Raw genomic sequence first — 17,061 nt, 5'->3', positions numbered from 1 at the left:
CCCACCCCCGGCCCGTGTCCGCCCCTGTCCTCTCCGTTCCCTAATGCCTCTATAGGACCCTCAAAAGAGCCTCTCCTGTCCCCAGACCTGCACTCCGTGCCCCCCGCCCCAGCTTCTCTCCCAGTGCCCCCTCCTGCCCCAGAGATCCTGGTGCCAGTGTCTGGACCCAGAACCCCAGTTCCCCAGCTTTCCTATGACACTTGACCGGTGTCCACTCCGGAGAACCCTTACCTACCGCATTGCCTGGACCTGCCCCAAGACTCCCTCCAAATCCACCCCCCTCCCCTTGTCCCTCCCCCTCCCCCTCCGCTTGGGTCTAACCCTTAGCTCCAGCCTCCCAGAGACTGCTCCCAACGCCCACCTCCTGTTTCCGCCCCCTTCCCAGTGCCCAGCCCCAGAGGCTCTGCCTGTGCCAGGGCCAAGTCCCAGTGTCCTTGTTTACTCCAGGAACCAACTCCAGTGTCCTTCTCTCCCCCAGGACCTCTGCTGGACTCAGAGCCGGGTCTCAGTGCCCCTGCCTTCTGTTGGGCACCCAGCAAGTGTTCACCCCTCAGAACTCCCACCCTTCAACAGTGCCTCTGCCAGACACAAGGCCTACCCCAGGTGTCCACCCCCAGAGGCCTTGCCTGTCCCAGTGCCCACCTCTAGTCTCCCTGCCTGGCTCAGAATTTCTGCTCTCTCCCAGCCCCCCACCCCAGCCTAGAGCTGGGCCCCAGTTCCCTTGCCTGTCCTAGAGTGCCTGCTCAGTGTCTACCCCCCAGAACCCTTTCCCTCTACAATGCTCCTGTCTGTGCCAGATCTGCCTGCCCCAAGTTCTCACCCCTAGAGGGCCTGCCTGCCCCAGGGCAACCTGTGCCCTTGCCTGCCAAGAGTCCCTCTCCTCCCCAGTGCTCAGCTCCAGAGCCCCTGCCTGTCCTTGAGCACCCACTCAGTATCTACTTTCCAGAACTTCTGCCTTTCACAGTGCCCATGCCTGCCCCACAGGTTTTGCCTGCCCCAAGTGCTCACCCCCAGAAGCCCTCCCTGCCCAGGTCCCAACCCATGTCTTTGCCAGTTGTTATCCAGTAACAAACCTGAACCCCTGCCCACCCCAGATCCTGGTGCCAGTGTCCGCTCCCAATGTCCTTGCTCATTCCAGAGCCCTTGTTTTCCTGAATGCCCTCCTCAGTGTTTTCTTCCTTCATGCCACTTCTAACCACAGTGCCTCTGCCAGCCCCAGATCCCATTCACAAGTGCCCATTCCCAAGACTCTTGCCTGCCACAGAACCCAACCCCAGTCCTCACCCCAAAACCTGATCCCAGTACCCACCCACCCCTGTGCCCCTGCTATCCCCAGAGCCTACTCTTAGTAACTACCACTAAAGCTCCTGTGTGTCCCAGAACCTACTTCCAGTGCTTACCCTAAGAGCCTTTACCTGCTTCAGTGCCCACCCTAGCGCCTCTGACTGCTCCAGAGTCTGCCTGCAGTTCCCAGAGCTTGGTCCCACTGTGCACCTTTAGTGCCTCTATCTGACCTTGTCCTCCTCAGAGCTGAATCCCAGTGACCCTGCCAGTACCAGGACCTGCCCCCCAGTTTCGAAACCCAAGAGCTTCTGTCTGTCTCAGAGGTCCAGCCTTGCCCAAGGCCTACCTGTTTACTGCTAGTACCCTTACTCAGTGCCCTTGCCTGTGTTATGACCCAACCCTAATATCCCTGCCTGCTGCAGAGGCCCTCTCTGTCTCAGAGCCTACCCCCAGTGCCCAACCCTAGAGTCCCTACCCACCCCAGAGCCCTGTCCCAGTGTCTCTGCTTTCCCCAGTTCTCCTGTTTGCCCTAGGGATCACCTCCAGTAAGCCTACCTCCAGTGTCCCTGCCTGACCCAGAACCCTCTCTCAATACTCACCCTCTGCTCTCTGCCCTCTGTCCTCCCCGTGCCAACCCTAGAGTGCCTAGCTGCCCCAGGCCCCACCCTCCTCGCCCCAGACTCCCCCCAGTGCTCACCCCCAGTCCTCACCTTTCTGAGTCCCTGCCTTTCAGAGGGCCCACCCACAGTGCCCCAGCTTGCCCCCAGAGCCCCTGTCTTCCTTAGTGCCCCTGCCTGCTTTATAGCCTGCCCTGAGAACCCTTGCCTTCCCCAGCATCTCTGTCTGCCTCAGAACCTTTGCCTACTCCAGTGCCCATCCTAGGGCCCCTGACTGCTCCTAGACCTGCCTCCAGTGCCCAGCCCCAGAAACTCTTCCTGCCCTAGAGGCAGCTGTGCCTCTCAGGGCCCACCCCCAAAACCAGCCTCTAGAGCACCTGCCCACCTGAGAGGCTGATCCCAGTGGGTGACTTCCAGTGCCCATGTGTGCCCCAGAGCCCCTGATATTCCCAGTGACCACCTCCAAGAGCTGGGACACAGTGCCCCTTCCCGTGCTAGATTCCAGCCACAGTCGTCTTGTCTGCTGCAGAGGCCCTGTCTGACCCAGAGCCCAAGCCCAGTACCCTAATTCCTTAGAGTCTATGCCCACTCAGAGCCTGATCCCAGGAACCACCACCACAATGTTTGCGTGCCCCAGAAACCACTTTCAGGGACTTTCTTCCCAGGGGCCCTTCCTCCCCAAGGGTCTGCTCTCAGTGCCCACCCATAGTCTTCCCCACCCCAGAGCCTGGTCACATTACCTACTTTGTCCCAGGACCCACCACAAATACTCACTTCTAGAGCTCCTGCTCTCCCCAGGGCCCCTGCCTGTCCCAGAAACCCTGCCTACCTCAGGGACCACCCTTAGAGCCCCTACCCACCCCAGAACCTGTTTCCAGTGCCCATCCCAAGTGCTCCTGCTCACTTTAGACCCTCTGCCCTCCTCAGTGCCTATCCCAGAGCCTCTGCCCTCAGTGTCCCTGCTTGTCTCAGAGCCTCGCTCCAGTGCCCCTGCCTACTCCAGGACCTACTTCTAATATCCCCAAATCCCAAGTTACCCAGTGCCAACCCCTAGAGTGCTTAGCTGCCCTAGAGCCTACCTTCATTGGCCCTGATTCTCCCAGTGCTCACCCCCACATCCCTTAGCACCTGCCTGTCCCAAGGTTTGACCCTAGTGCACACCTCCAGCAGCCCTTCCTGCTCCAGAGCTTGACTCTGGTGCCCCCTACCTGCCCCAGGGCCCACATCCATTGCTCAACCCCAGAGGCCCCTAGGATGGGCACTGGAGTGATCACCCTCAGTATCCTTGCCTTCTCCAAAGCCCCTGCCCTCCCTAGTGCCTGCCCCCCGAATTCCTGCATGTTCCAGAGCTCACCCCTATTGGCCCTGCCTCCCCCAAAGCCCACCCCCAGTACCAGTCTTACCTTTGAACCTGGTTTCAGTGCCCATCCTCGGAACCCCTTCCCACCACAGAGCTTAGTCTAGGAGCCTACTACCAGTCCCTACCTCCAGAACCCCTGCCCTCCTCAGTGCACATGCCTGCTTCAAGGGCCACCACAAATACCTATCCTTCAAGCCACTGCCGACCCCAGAGGAGACCCCTGCTAGCCTCAGAACTGATTCCCAATATGTCTGCCTCTCTCAGAGCCTGCCCCCAGAACTCTTTCCTGTGCTAAGGTTTTCACTGAGTGCCCACCCCAGAGCATTGTCCCAGTGACCACTCCTTGTGTCTTTGCCTGCTTCAGAATCCCAGACCACCTCAGTGCCCCCTACCTGCCCCAGAAGCCTTGTGTGCCTCAAGGCCTGCCACAAATGCCCATCCTGAGCCATTGCCTGCCCCAGAGGTGACTCCTAGAGCTCAGTCTCAGTGTCTCTTCCCCTGTGACCACCCCCAGTGTTATTATTCACATTGGAGTCCTTGACCTCTCTAGTCCCAACCTCCACAGCCTGATGCTAGTGACCACCCCCCAGTGCTTGCCTGCACCAGATCTGGGACCCAGTGACCCTGCCTACCCTGTCCACAGTGCAGTGTCTGCACAAAAGTCCAGTATGCCCCAGAGCCTACCCTTAGAGTCTGCCTCCACTGTCCCGGCATGACCCAGAGCCTGACCCCAGTGCTCACCACCAGAACCCCTGACCATCCCAGAACCTGGTTCCAGTGATCACTCTCAGACCTTCCCACCTCAGAGTCTGGTCCAAGAGCCTGACCCCAGTACCTATTCCAAGTGCCCCTGTCTGCCTCGGAGGCCCTGCCCACCCCAGGGCCCACCACGTGTCCATTCTCAGAGCCCATGTCTGCCCCAGATTCTCATAGCAGTGTCCCCCAGCATCCCTGGGCTCCCCAGTGCCCACCTCAGAGCCCTTGCCTGTGCCAGTGCTCACCTCTAGTACCCCTCCCACCCCAGAGCCTGGTTCCAGTGCCTACTCCCCATTGTCCCTGTTCTCTCTAGGACCTCTACTCTTCTTAGTGCCCATACCCAGACCCCCTGCCCACCTTAGATCCAGGCCCCAGTACCTCTCCCTGCCCAAGGGCCTGCCCCCAGTGCCCATCCCGCAGAGACTCCTGTGGCCCTGCCAGAGTCCATTCCCAGAATATGTTCATACCTAAGTCTTAGTCCACCCCCACCCCAGAATTCTGGCCTATCCCAGAGCTCACCCTTAGTACTCACCCCAAGAACTCATATCCACCCCAAAGCCTTATTCCAGTGATCACCCCCTTCCCTGAGCTCCTGACTTCTTCAGTTCCCTTTGTCTGCCCCAGAGTCCACTTCCAGTGATCCTACCTGGCCCAGAAGCCTTACCTAACCCAGGGTCCTCCCCCCAGTGCCTACCTTCAGAGCCCCTCCCTACCCTAGGCCTCATCCACAGTACCTCTGCCTAACCCAGATCCCTCCCTAAATGCCCACCCCAAGAGCCTTTGTCCATCCTGTAGCTGGCTCTCAGTGACCACCTCAAAGTCCCAGTCCCCTACCTGCCCCTAATAGTCCCCCAGTCTGACCCCAGTGACCACCCTCCCTTGCAATGCTTGCCTGCTCCGCAGCTGGGGCCCAATGCCCTTGCCTGCAGTAGGACTTGCCCACAGTGCCTCTGCTTGCCATAGAAGTCCAATGTGCTCCAGGGCCCATACCCAGTACCCCTGCATGCCCCAGAGACTGACCTCCAGTGCCCTTGCCTATCCTTGAGGCACTACCCTTCTCAGTTCCCAGCCTCAGAGCCCTTGCTCACCACCATGGCAGGCCCCAGTGCCCCTGCCTGTCTCAAGGATTTCCTCCCCTTTGCCACAGGATCTCTGCCTACCCCAGGGCCAACCACAAATACCCATCCTCAGAATCATTGCTTGCCTCAGAAGCCATCCCCAGTGCCCACTCTGCCCTCCCCAGTGTCCAATCCCAGAAGCCCTGCCTATTCCAGGGCCTGCTTCCAATGGCCACCTCCAGAACTCCTATTCTCAGAGCCAAGTAGCAATGCCCACCTCTAGAACCCCTTCCCACCCCAAAGCCTAGTCCCAAAGCCCACCCCCAGGATCCCTGCCCACCATGGAGACTGGTTCCAGTACCCATCCTTGTTGCCCCTCTGGGCTCCCAAGCCCTTCCTCCCTAGTTTCCCTGTTTGCCCCAGGGGATATCTCTAATACACACCCCAGAACACTGCTTGTTCAAGAATATGCCCCCAAGGGGTGGCTAGGTGGAACAGTGAATAGAGCTCTGGCCTTGGAGTCAGAAGGACTTGAGTTCAAATTCAGCCTCAGACACTTAACACTTACTAGCTGTGTGACCCTGGGCAAGTCAACCCCAATTGCCTCACCAAAAAGCAAAAAAAAAAAAAAAGAATATGCCCCCAGATACTTTGCCTGCCCTAAATCCTGTTCCCATTGCCCACCACTTAAATCCACTACCTACCCAAAAGCCCAGTCCGACTGTTCATTCCCAGAGATCCTGTCCTCCCCAGTGGCCACACTCAGTCCCCTGCCTTCCTCTAATGTTCACCCCTAGAACCCATGCCCAACCCAGAGTCTGGTCCTAGAGAATACCACCAGGGCCTTGTGACCACCCCCAAATGCTTGCCAGCCCCAGAGCTAGTACCCTTGCTTGCCTTGGCCATTGCCACCACAATGACCCTGCCTGCTGTAGAGGCCATCCACAGTACCTCCACCTAGGTTTCTTCTTTAGTTCAAAACTTGGTCCGATAACTATCCCCAGATCCCCTGCCTACGCCTAGAGCTACTATCCACCTGCAAACCTACCCCCAGTGCCCATACATGTCCCAAGGTCCAACCTCAGTGCCCACCCCCAGAACTCCTGCCCATTTTCAAGCTTGATTCCATCTTACCCCCAGAGACTTCCCTGCCCAGTCTGGTCCCAGAACTTGCTTCTAGTGCCCTTGTCCACTGCAGTGTCCCTGCCCTCTCCAGTGCTTAACTCACATATCCAGCATGCCTCAGTGCCCCCCTCAGTGCCTCTGCCTAGCCCAGGGCCCACTCTGCAGTGCTCACACCAAGATCCTGGTCTCATTGCCCACCATCAGGGTCTTTGCTTACTCCAGAGCCCCTACATTGCCTAGGACCCATCCCCCAGTACCCGACTGCCTGAGAATCCCACCCCTAGAGTCTTTGCCCACTCATTCTCCAGTTTCCATGATGGCCCCAGGAGTCTTTCCTCCCCCAGACCCCACTGCCTTCAAAGCCTTCCCCCAGTACCCACACCCATTGTCCTAGCTTGTACCAGAGATTCCCATGTCCCTACCTTCCTAAGAGTCATACACTATTGCCTAATCCCAAAGCCCATGTCTGACCCCTGGGCTTGTCCCTGAGGCCCATCCCCAGAGACTACCTGATCCAGAGCCTAATCCCAGTGGACCAATCCTCAAATGCTTGCCTGCCTCAGAGCTGGGACCTAGTGCCCCTGCTTGTCCCAGGATCTCACAAGACCCTTGTCTGCTGCAGAGGCCATCCCCAGCTTCCATCTTTACCCCAGAGTCAACTACAGCCCATCCCCTGACTACCCCAGTGCCTACTCCTAAAATCACTGCCCACTCCAAAGCCTGGTTTCAGTGATCACCACCTTCCACCCCCCAGATCCTCTATCTTCCCTTTGTCTACCCCAGAATCTACCTCCAGTGATCTTGCCTCTGTAAGGTCTTGCCTGCCCCAGGGCCCGCCCCCAATGCCTCAGCCCCAGAGCCCACTCCCTCTGGCCACCCCAAAATCCCTGCCCACTCCAAAGTCTGGTCCCAATGTCTATCCCCCAGATCTCCTGCCCTCCCCAGTTCCACTGCCTCCCTCAGAATCCACCTCTAGTGCCCTCCCCAGAACCTCTGCCCACCTCAGAGCTAGATCTCAGGGCCCATCCACAGGGCCTTGACCTCCCCAGTGCTCCTCCCTGCCCCAGAGTCTCTGCCTGCTCTAGTGCCCATCTCCTCTTCCCACCCCATAGAGCCCACGGGCTCTATGGCTCAAGAGCTTTCAAGGGCTGTCTTCCAGTGCTTAACCTTGGAACCCAAGTCCCACCCCCTTGCCAAGTGTCTGTCCCCACGAATGCCCACCCAGAGCCCTGCCCCCCCATGGCGCATCCCCTGTGCCCACCTCCATAGCCCCTGCCCAACCCAGAGCTTTTGTCACAGTACCGACTACCAGAGCTTTTGCCCATGCCAAGGTTCCTACACTCCCCAGTTCTCATCTTCAGTGTCTCTGCCTCACCCAGAGCCAAAGCTAATGTCCCTATCTCCCTCAGGGCCCTCCACCAGTGCTCCTGATTGTCCCAGAGGCCTTGCCTGCCCCAGTGCACACCCCTTGCCCATCTCAAAGTTTTGTCCCGGTAACTACCTCCCAGAACCCCTGCCTTTCTCAATTCCTCTGCCCACTCCAAGGCCTACCTCTAGTGACCCTATCTGCCCCAGAGGCCTTGCCTGTCACAGAGCTCACCCTCAGAACCTAGCCTCAGAGCCACTGCCCACACTGAGTCTGACCCCAGTACCCACCCCCAGTGCCCCTGCATGCCTCATAGACCTCCCAGTTCCTCTCCCCTTGCCAAAAGCCATCCTTTAGTACCTAAACCCCAGACCCATGCCTTCCCCCTTCCACCTGCTTACCTCAGGGCTCACTTCTAGTACTCACTGCCAGAGAACCTGCTTACCCCAGAGTATGCCCCCCAAACTCACCTCTACAATTCCTGCCCATCCCAAAACCTAGTCCTAATGACCATCCCCCAGAGACTTTGTCCTCCCCAGTACCCCCTACCTGCCCAGGGCCTGCACCTAGTAACCACCCCTAGGATGTTTGCCCATCCCAGAGCAAGATCTCTGATGGCTTGCCCATCTTAGGGCCCACCTCTAGTGCTCACTTCCATAGTCCCTGCTCACTCCAGGGTCTAGCCTGAGTGGTCTCTCTCAATGTCATCCCAGAGCCTCTAGCTTCTCCACTGCTCACCCCCTGAGCACTTACCCTAGAGCAGGACCCCAGTGTCTCTTCCTACCCAAAGTGCCTATTTCCCCAGCCCTCTGCTTTCCCCAGTGTCCCTGCCTGCCCCAGAGTCAATTGCTGCCCAGTGGCCCTTTCCCACCTCAAAGCCTGGTCCCCAGTGAATACCCCAGAGCACCTGCCTACCCCAGAAGCTCTTGCCTGCACAAGGGTCTGCCCCTAGTGTTCCTGCCTATACCAGAGACCTTGCCTGCTCCAAGACCTGTTCTTGGTGCCTACCTCTAGAGCCCTTGCCAGCTTCAGAACCCACTCCCAGAAGCTCTGCCTGCCCCAGGATCTGCCCCCATAATCCCTACCCACCCCAGTTCTGGTCTCATGACCACCCTCAGAGCCCCTGCCTGCCCCAGACCACATGGCCAGAGCCCCTACCTGCCCAAGAGTGGGGCCTTAATCTTCCCCTGGATTAGATCCCACATCCATCCATCCCAGGCAGCCAGCCTCTTCAGGCCCCCTGTCCAGGACAGCACTGACTCTTCCCCCCACCCCAAGCCTCCCACCTGACCTGGGCATTCCTACCACCGTAAAATCCCCAGTCAGGCCCAATAGCACTTTTCCCCTTCCCTGCCCTGAATAGTCCTGTGCCCTACCCAACTTTCTGGTCCTGGGGAACTGTTGCCCCTTCTCCTCCTGCCTAGCCCAGGCCACCATGGGTGATTCACTCACCTCCTGCTTAGTTTGGGCAGCCTCTTCTCCATCCCCTACTCAGCCCTGCTATATGATAGCCACAGATAGCGTCCTGACCCTTGGCCCCCCTGCCTGGCCTGAGTAGCCCAATCCCAGGTCAGGCCCTGATCTCTTTGTCTCCCTGATCTCTGTCCCTTCTGTGACCCAAGTTGCCTTGCTTCCCCGTCCCTATTCCTGCTTTTTTCTCTCTGCCTATCCAAAGCCATTTACCCACTCCAGGATCCCAGTTCCTCTTTTATCCTATCTCCTATATAAACCTCTAACACTGATCCAATGGAACTCTCAGACCTTATCTCCTCTCTTTCCAATGCAAACCCAAAGTGACCCTCTCCACTTCACTCTCCTGCTTGGCTCCAGCAGCCTGCAAGACCCATTCTTTCCTCCAACTCATTCCCCCATAGCCTCAGTCTCCTTTACTCCCATCTCAGATTTTTTTTAAACACTGCCCCAGAGTGTTTTCCTCCCCTGTCCTCCATCTGCCTTCAGCCCCTATCTCCACTCCTTTCTGCAACATGCAAGGCTTTTCCTAGCCTCCATTCCTCCATTCTTCCTGCTTCTGAATACTATCTCTAGTACTGAGTACTGTACTAGTACACTAGTGCTCTAGTACTAAGTACTGTCCTGTATTAGCTCTCCTAAGCCCTGGTTAAAGTGTCCCAGCCCCTATCTCCAGATTTTCTTCCAATTCTGATTCAAGGTATCCCCAGTTCCCTTTCCTCCTAATACTCTAATTTATGCTTCCTTCCATTCCAATCCAAGGCAACCCCACACCTCTATTTTAGCTCTTTTCTCCAACACTGACTCAAGGTATCTTGCCTCCTCTCTACTTCCTCAGCTTGTTCTCTCCAAAGCTTACGGTTCTCTCCCTCCTGCCCCTACCTCTTCCTACCTTTGACAGATCTTGCTTTTATTCTAACTTCAGTAACTTCCCCTTTGTCCTCCACTGCTTTCTGTGTCTCTTATAACTGAGCTGCTGTAGCATCCTAGGTGGAATCTTCCCTGAGACTGAAGGGGATGCCCAGGATGAACTGCTGAGAGTGAAGAGGGGTGAGCAATGCCCTTTGACCTCAGACACTAGGAGACATGACTTATTATCCTGATGAACTTGTGGGTAGCTTAGGGTTTGGGTCTGAATTGCATTTCCAAGGTAATCAGAGATCTTCCCCATTTCTAACCTATCTTATTCAGCCAAATATGGCTGGTTCCACTGTTCAAGACCATTAGTATGGGTGATGAAATCCTAGAGGCTTTATACTGGTTTTCTAGGAATTCCAGACAGACAAAATGTTTGGATAAGATCCTGCATCTTAGTCCAGGTCATACCCATTTCATAACATTTTACCTTTACCTCTCCCTGCATTTCCTTGGGTTCCCTAGTGCTGCATCAGCTCCTTTTTAAAGGTACAGTCTACTGTACACACTGGAGAGCATAGTACTGTCTGCCTACTGGATATGCAGGCAAGTTTTGTTTCCCCCATGGCTTCAACTCCTGTGTAAAATTCTCACATTTCCTTCCTTACTCTGTGGACCCAGAGAATGGCACAAGCGTATCAGAAAAGGTACAAGCCGTCCAAAGCTGGAGAAACCCTCTACGACATACTGGAGCTGCCTCAGGGAGCAACACCTGAAGAGATCAGGAAAGCCTACAGGTCTGAACTTAAGCACCTCCATGAAGTCTTTGACTCTTGTATCCCCAAACCTTAGACCACAAACCCTACTCGCCACCCTCCCCCCATTTTCAAATTACCTGATCCTCCCATTGAGACTGGGAGAAGGCAGCATCTCTTTGTCAGTGTGGAAGAGGGAAAAGAGTTTTTCCTGTTTTCTTTATCCTTGTTACTGCATCTCAAAATGTCTAGATTTCTCCCATGCTGTGTCTACCCCATGTACTCCATCCATCTTCCTTCCCCCTCTCCAATTTGAGCTTGTTCTGTTATTCTTGTTTATGCCCTTCCTCATGGGTAATGGCTGGTAGGAAATTGGCACTGAAGTACCACCCAGACAAGAATCCAGAAGACCCCGATGCAGCAGAGCGATTCAAAGAGATCAATGCAGCCCATTCAATACTTGCTGATCCTGATCAGCGCCAGATCTACAATACGTATGGTGCCATGGGCCTATATATGGCTAACCGATATGGCTCAGAAACTATCAAAATGTATTTCACTGTGACCAAGTGGTGGTTCAAGGTATGCATTCCTTTGAAGTCCCTCCAGTATTTGGGCAACAGAGATGTCCACACACTGGCATGTTGCCCTACTGTCAGTGTCAGGGAATTTGGGGGTGGGGGAGCATAGATAACACTAGATGAGAAGCAGTTGGACTTAAGCCATTCTCCCCAATCTCCCAGGGCCTGGTCCTCTTGTGCACACTTCTTTCTTGCTGTTGCTGCTGTTGCTGCTGCTGTTTTTGCTGTGGGATGAACGTCCCACCAGAATATGAGTATTTTAAGTCTAACAGTGATCTACAGACACAACGTCCAAGGACAGGTGAGGCCAAAGGAAAATGCCCAAGGTAAAATCTGGGCCAGGAGTGAAGGTAGGAAGGTCTGGAATGAGAGGGATCTCTGAGCCTAGGGTCTCCTAGAGCTAGGAGAATCAGGTCTGGGATTGGGTCAGACTGAAGGATAATCAGGGTATAGAATCTGCGGCTTTCTCAAGGTGCAAGTGTAATTTGAGTGAATGAAAAAGCATTTGTTAAATGCTTACTGTATGCCAAGCATTAGAGAAACAATACAAATAGTGAGATAGCCTCTGCCTTCGAGGAACTTCTATTCTAATAGACAACACATACAAAGAAGTGGTGGTCTGGGAAGGGAACTTTGGTTTGAGGAGTCAAGGAGATGTTGAGTTGATCTATAGGACGCTAGATTGACATACCCTTTCCAAGAGCAAGGTGGCATTGTTGATTTGATTACTGAGCCTTAGACATAGGAAAAGGAGGGGGAGAAGGAGTGTCAGTAACTCATATGGTGAGATGGCTTGGATGAACAGCTGAATGGGATGAGGCACAGTCTGGTCTGGGGCTGCCTACATGTATCCTTTATTGATAATTTGAGAATGACACCCTGTCTGTGGTTTTTTTGAGCTGGGAGATGAGCCTAAAAGAAGTCATAGATGAAGGTGGGTTAGATGGTATACTTTGTTTATGATATTTGCTCAAAAGATAACCAGGTTTTATTTTCAAATTAAATGTCGACTAATTTGATTGATCAGTTTAATCTAAAAATGGTCTTAAATTTCTGCCTCATCGCCATCTAGTGGTGGCCAGGAGTAATTTCAGTGTAATGGTATTAAGTATTAGATTGAGAGTTAAGACAGGAATTGCAGCTCATTTCAAGAAATGTTTGTATTCCAAATTTCATAGGTGGAACTGAAGATGCTTTCTCCAATCTGAACCCAAAAAAGTATGAAAATGAAGAGGCATAAAATGCGAAAACTGGAGTACAATAGTATTCAAGGAGAAGAGAAGGGGCTGAAGCAAATAATTAGTGAAAAAAGTATATAACTTTATTATTATTTTATCTTGATTACAAGTAAGTAATAAAAGTTTGGGGTTTTTTTCTGTATACTTGCTTTAGGAGGTTCATCTTAATATGGTACTACTTGTTTCTTCTGTCTCCAGGTACTGACCCTGTGAATGTGTCTTCTGCTGCCCAGTCTGCTATACGCACCAAAGAAGGGGACCTCTAGTCCCAGTCCTGATATTAACCCCACTCATATAAGCACCATGAATGCCATAGCACTTCTGAACTCTGGCCCTCTCCCTATGAAAATTCTTTTCCTGACCTTCATGGTATCACCAAATCTGGCTAGAATTCTATAAACCCCAACATTCTCTAATCTCAAACCCTATGCATCTTTCCTAACTTGTCCCAAAACCTGAATACAGCTGGAAGCAGCATTATCTATTTCTTGCCATCCAAGCCGTGCAAAATCTTAGGCTGAGAGGGCTGCCCTCTCCCCAAAAGAATTGTCTCTTGTTCCCATGTGCCTTAATGGTAACTAGTGGTAGCTGTGTCCCTAAGCTGTCTGGAATAATGTCTCCCTCAGAGGCAACTGGTAGTACCACTGAAAGAGCACTGGGTTAGAGTCATGAAGACCTGAATTCAAATTTGGCCTCAAACATTTGCTAACTATGTAACCTTGGGCAAATCATATAACCTTAGTTCCTCAACTGTAAAATGGGGGTAATAATAGCACCTATTTCGTAGGTTGTTGTGAGGATTATGTGTGTGTGTGTGTGTGTGTGTGTATACACAGACATACATATCCACTTAGTACATGCCTAGCACATAGTAGGTCCTATATACATGTTTATTCTCCTTCTTCCCCACCCCACTCCCTTCAGGGCAGGAGCCATCATGCAGGGTAGATCCTGTACTTGGGTTTGCTGTGTCAATTCCCTCCATTCCTTTGGATCAGGAATCCCATGGCTAGGCTGAGCCCTAAACTTTCCTTCCTGGAGTGGGCCCCATCTACCCCTGCCTCCTAATACCCACAGTGTCTGAACCACTTAATGCTACTGTTACTCAGCTCTTAGGAGTGAGAAGTAAGGAAGGGGAAAAGGTTACCATACTTTCCTAAATATTCTAGAGGTTGTTTCTACCAGCACAGGCACCCACCAGCCTTATCCACATGGTATTCTTGGGACATAACCTCTCTTCTTCCCTAAGGCTCTTATTTCCAAGACAGAAATGCTAATTGCATCCTGGAAGAAAAAGTGCTTCTCACAAAACATTCCCCTTTCTATGTCTTCTGTGCCAAAGTATTCTACCTATTTCAGTTGCTTTCCTCAAACATTCAACCAAGGGCCAGCCCATATACCTTCCCCTTAATTCAGTGAAGGAATCAAGCACTGTTTTGGAGCAGGAAGGCCTGCGGGGTTGATTATACATCAGTGAATAAAGGAACTTTGTGCAGTCTCCACTGTGTGGTTGGGGACAGAGAAGATAGCCTGGCAATGGTCTGTGGAGAAGAAGATGAGCACCAGGGTTCTGGTACCAGAGCCGACAAGTTTAATGACTAATTTGGTGGTATTTGGCAGGAGTTATGCCTTTTCTTAGTGGGTTAAAGTTCCCTTAAGACCTCTGACAACTATGCCTCTCCCTTAGTGCCTATACTGAGCCCAGTACATGCATGGACGAGGGAAAATTTTTTTTCCACGAGAGAAATGCTTTCAAAGATTACGCAGAAGAGAAGAAGAACCAGGTCCATGGGTCTATCCACCATCTTAAAAATGCACTCCAGCAAATAAATTTCAAGCCATGATTGGAATTTTTTAAGTGCTGACACTCCAGGTACCTATCTTTCACTAAAGTCTGATTGATGCCTCACTGGTCAAATGGAGGCAAAGTTGGATTCTTTATGGCTATGCCAACAGAAGCTAATCTCTGCCTGGTCCTAGCAAAGTTAAAAAGGCTTTGAGTACAGGCTGGTGATATATACTTTATGTATGTCTGAGGACTAACCTGGCTAAAGCCTGAGAGACTCATCAGGAGCTTGGTCACAACAAGGAGATTTGGTTTTTTGCTCATAGCAATTCTTAAATATCTGTTAATTCAGAAGAGTTGTGATCTGGACCTGTAGAATGAGTTCTACATTGATGAAATAGCTTGTCCTTAAATCTAGGTACCACTAGTTCATTGGATGCCAAATTCCAGGCTGACAAGCAGAGTCCTGGGGGGGGGGGGGGAAATGGGGCAAGGACTATCTTTTGCCATGAATCTGATATGTTGTGGATAGAGAAAGGATTTTTGTGGCAGGTCCAAGATATACCTAAATTTCCATTGTCCTTGCTAGGACTCTCCAGCTCTCTGGCCCTCTCAGCTGCTGAGCCATGGCTGGATACCTTTGCTGGGATTATTTGTAGGGTCATAGTCTCTGTGTCTAGGATAAGACCCAAGCTGGAGCATGACTGAGCAAGAACCAATGGGAGCCCTTTTAGAATTGGAGTGTGAAAGACTGAAGTATTCCTATCTCTTTTTCTGGCTCAGATTTGCCCCCTATTCCCACAAAGGCTCTAGCCCCTCCTCCAGCCCCTAGTCTATGTGACTCAGGGTCACTTGTTTGGTGACAGCTGTGGCTCGCCTTACACAAGCTAAATCGGGAATTGGAATGTGACAGATTGCGTCACTGAAATGCCCCTAGTCTCCCCCATCCCCAAGTTAAAATTAGTCTCCTGCTTGAGGATTAAGGAACAAATAGCAGTGCCTAAATTGTGAGCGACAGTCGGCCATTTGGGAGCAGGAGATAAGACTATCCCAGGAGTGAGGGAGAGTCATCCGAGGTGTGAGGGCAAGACAAAGCTTTCTTCATCTGCCTGGGCACTCAGGGTAGAAAAGTAAAGAGTAAGGAACAGCTCTCCAGAAAGAGAAAATCAATTGGCTACCTAGGGGTCACAAGGTGGATTGATTAAGGGACAGAGCAGGGAGACAGAAACAACTTTAAGAAAAATCTAGGCAGGTTGTAGCAAAAAAAAAAAAGGAGGGGCAACAGCTGAAGACAGACTCACATAGCTGAGAGAATAAACCAGGGTTGGAGAAAAGGCCAAGGAGGGGTGGGCACAACCACCGAGGGGATGAACTTCGCAGTGGGTTTCAAGCCGCTGCTGGGGGATGCACACAGCATGGATAACCTGGAGAAGCAACTCATCTGCCCCATCTGCCTAGAGATGTTCTCCAAGCCAGTGGTGATCCTGCCCTGCCAACACAACCTATGCCGCAAGTGTGCCAATGACGTCTTCCAGGTGGGCTCAGAGTCTGGGGGGGGGTGATGGGAAAGGAAGAGGGCCCCATTACTAATTAAAGCATGCTATCAAAGTCGGGGCTGGAAATTGGATCCACAAGTGCCACGTACTGGGATACGCTGTTTTAGATGGACAGAAGCTGTAGGAAAGAGGTGAGATTCATGGGGGTGGGAATAGTACACGAACTGGGCAACAGCTAGCTGCTTGTGACTGACCATAGCAGAAAAGGACCTAAGGGGTCTAAGCACAAGCCATAAGACTGTTGACAATACAGGGTTTGCTTGTTTTGTAATGGTGCCTAGTAGCGTGCACAAATAGTCAAAATACCAGACAAGACAAGTACCAGATTTGTGGGTTGGGTGTTAGTATGATCTTTAAAATTGGTTGAATGACCAATCCCCAAAAGTAGTCCTTTAATAAACACATATAGTCAAGCAAAATAAATTTCCATATTGGCCCTGTCTATAAAAAAAAAGTCTACATCTGCACTCTGAATAAGTAGCATGTTTCATTAAGATCCTTCTGGAATCATGACTGGTCATCATCTTTCAAAGTTGTTTGTCTTTACAATCTTGTTGTTATTGAACCAATTGTTCTGGTTCTCACTTCCCTCTGCATCTACATACAGTTTATACATTTTCCCCCAGGTTTCTCTGAAACCATCCTTTTCATTTCTTATAGCACAAATTACATCACATTTATACATCATAACTTGTTTAGTCATTCCTCATTTGGTGGACACTCCATCACTTTCCAGTTCTTTGCCACTGCAAAAAGATCTGCTATCAATATTTCTGTATATTCTCAGCTAATGTTTGTTTTGCTTAAGACTACTCCCTTCATTCATTTATCCTCCCTTTTATTACACTCCCCCCATTTTCTCCTTTCCTTCTTGTTTCCCTGTTGAGTGAAATGCATTTCTGTACCCAACTGTGTGCATGCATTTTTCCCTCCTCTGATCAGTTCAGAACAGAGTGAGGGTCAATTGTCACTTGCTCCCCCCGACCTTGTTTGTATAGATGTCTACGTGTGCGCCCTGATGATGTGAGATTTTTCCCTTTCCCTTCCTTTTACTGACCTTCCCCTTCTTGTCCTTCTTTTAAGATAATCAAACCATAACAGAACCACTCCCAAGCACCTTGTCTAGTTAGATGCCCTCTCAGACCAGACAATGATAGGGTAAATTTGTATCATTTACTTATATTATAATGTAAATAGGTTTCCTTGTCCCTTAATGATTTGCTTGCTCATGTTTACCTTTTTCTACTTCTCTTG

At 51.8% G+C, this 17,061-nt stretch overlaps 2 protein-coding genes across 5 annotated transcripts in view; both read left to right on the top strand.

Annotated features, from left to right (window-relative positions):
• The window catches only part of DNAJC5G (DnaJ heat shock protein family (Hsp40) member C5 gamma), a 29,984-nt gene extending 15,855 nt beyond the window's left edge, over positions 1-14,129 (top strand). The window contains exons 4-10 of one of the 4 annotated variants that reach the window (XR_013484666.1): positions 479-603; positions 10,019-10,086; positions 10,573-10,688; positions 11,015-11,228; positions 11,390-11,528; positions 12,406-12,574; positions 12,664-14,129. Coding sequence is in view for 3 of the 4 variants with exons in the window: in XM_078149799.1 (XP_078005925.1) it covers positions 10,576-10,688; positions 11,015-11,228; positions 11,390-11,528; positions 12,406-12,467 (528 nt within the window). In the remaining variant the exon portion in view is untranslated. Of the gene's footprint in view, positions 1-478; positions 10,087-10,572; positions 10,689-11,014; positions 11,229-11,389; positions 11,529-12,405; positions 12,608-12,663 lie in introns of those variants that run through there. The other 3 variants (XM_078149799.1, XM_078149797.1, XM_078149798.1) reach the window with 3 other exon arrangements.
• Positions 14,130-15,225: 1,096 nt separating this feature from the next.
• The window catches only part of TRIM54 (tripartite motif containing 54), a 30,440-nt gene continuing 28,604 nt past the window's right edge, over positions 15,226-17,061 (top strand). Inside the window, exon 1 of the mRNA XM_020983727.2 lies at positions 15,226-15,786. Coding sequence (XP_020839386.1) covers positions 15,619-15,786 — 168 coding nt within the window. The 5' untranslated portion in view covers positions 15,226-15,618. The remainder of the gene's footprint in view (positions 15,787-17,061) is intronic.

Source organism: Phascolarctos cinereus, unplaced genomic scaffold, assembly GCF_003287225.1.
Source record: "Phascolarctos cinereus isolate Bilbo 61053 unplaced genomic scaffold, phaCin_HiC Scaffold_2;HRSCAF=192, whole genome shotgun sequence".
Lineage (NCBI taxonomy): Eukaryota > Metazoa > Chordata > Mammalia > Diprotodontia > Phascolarctidae > Phascolarctos > Phascolarctos cinereus.
Note: the sequence above shows the minus strand (reverse complement) of the source record. Positions and strands in the feature narration are given on the sequence as shown.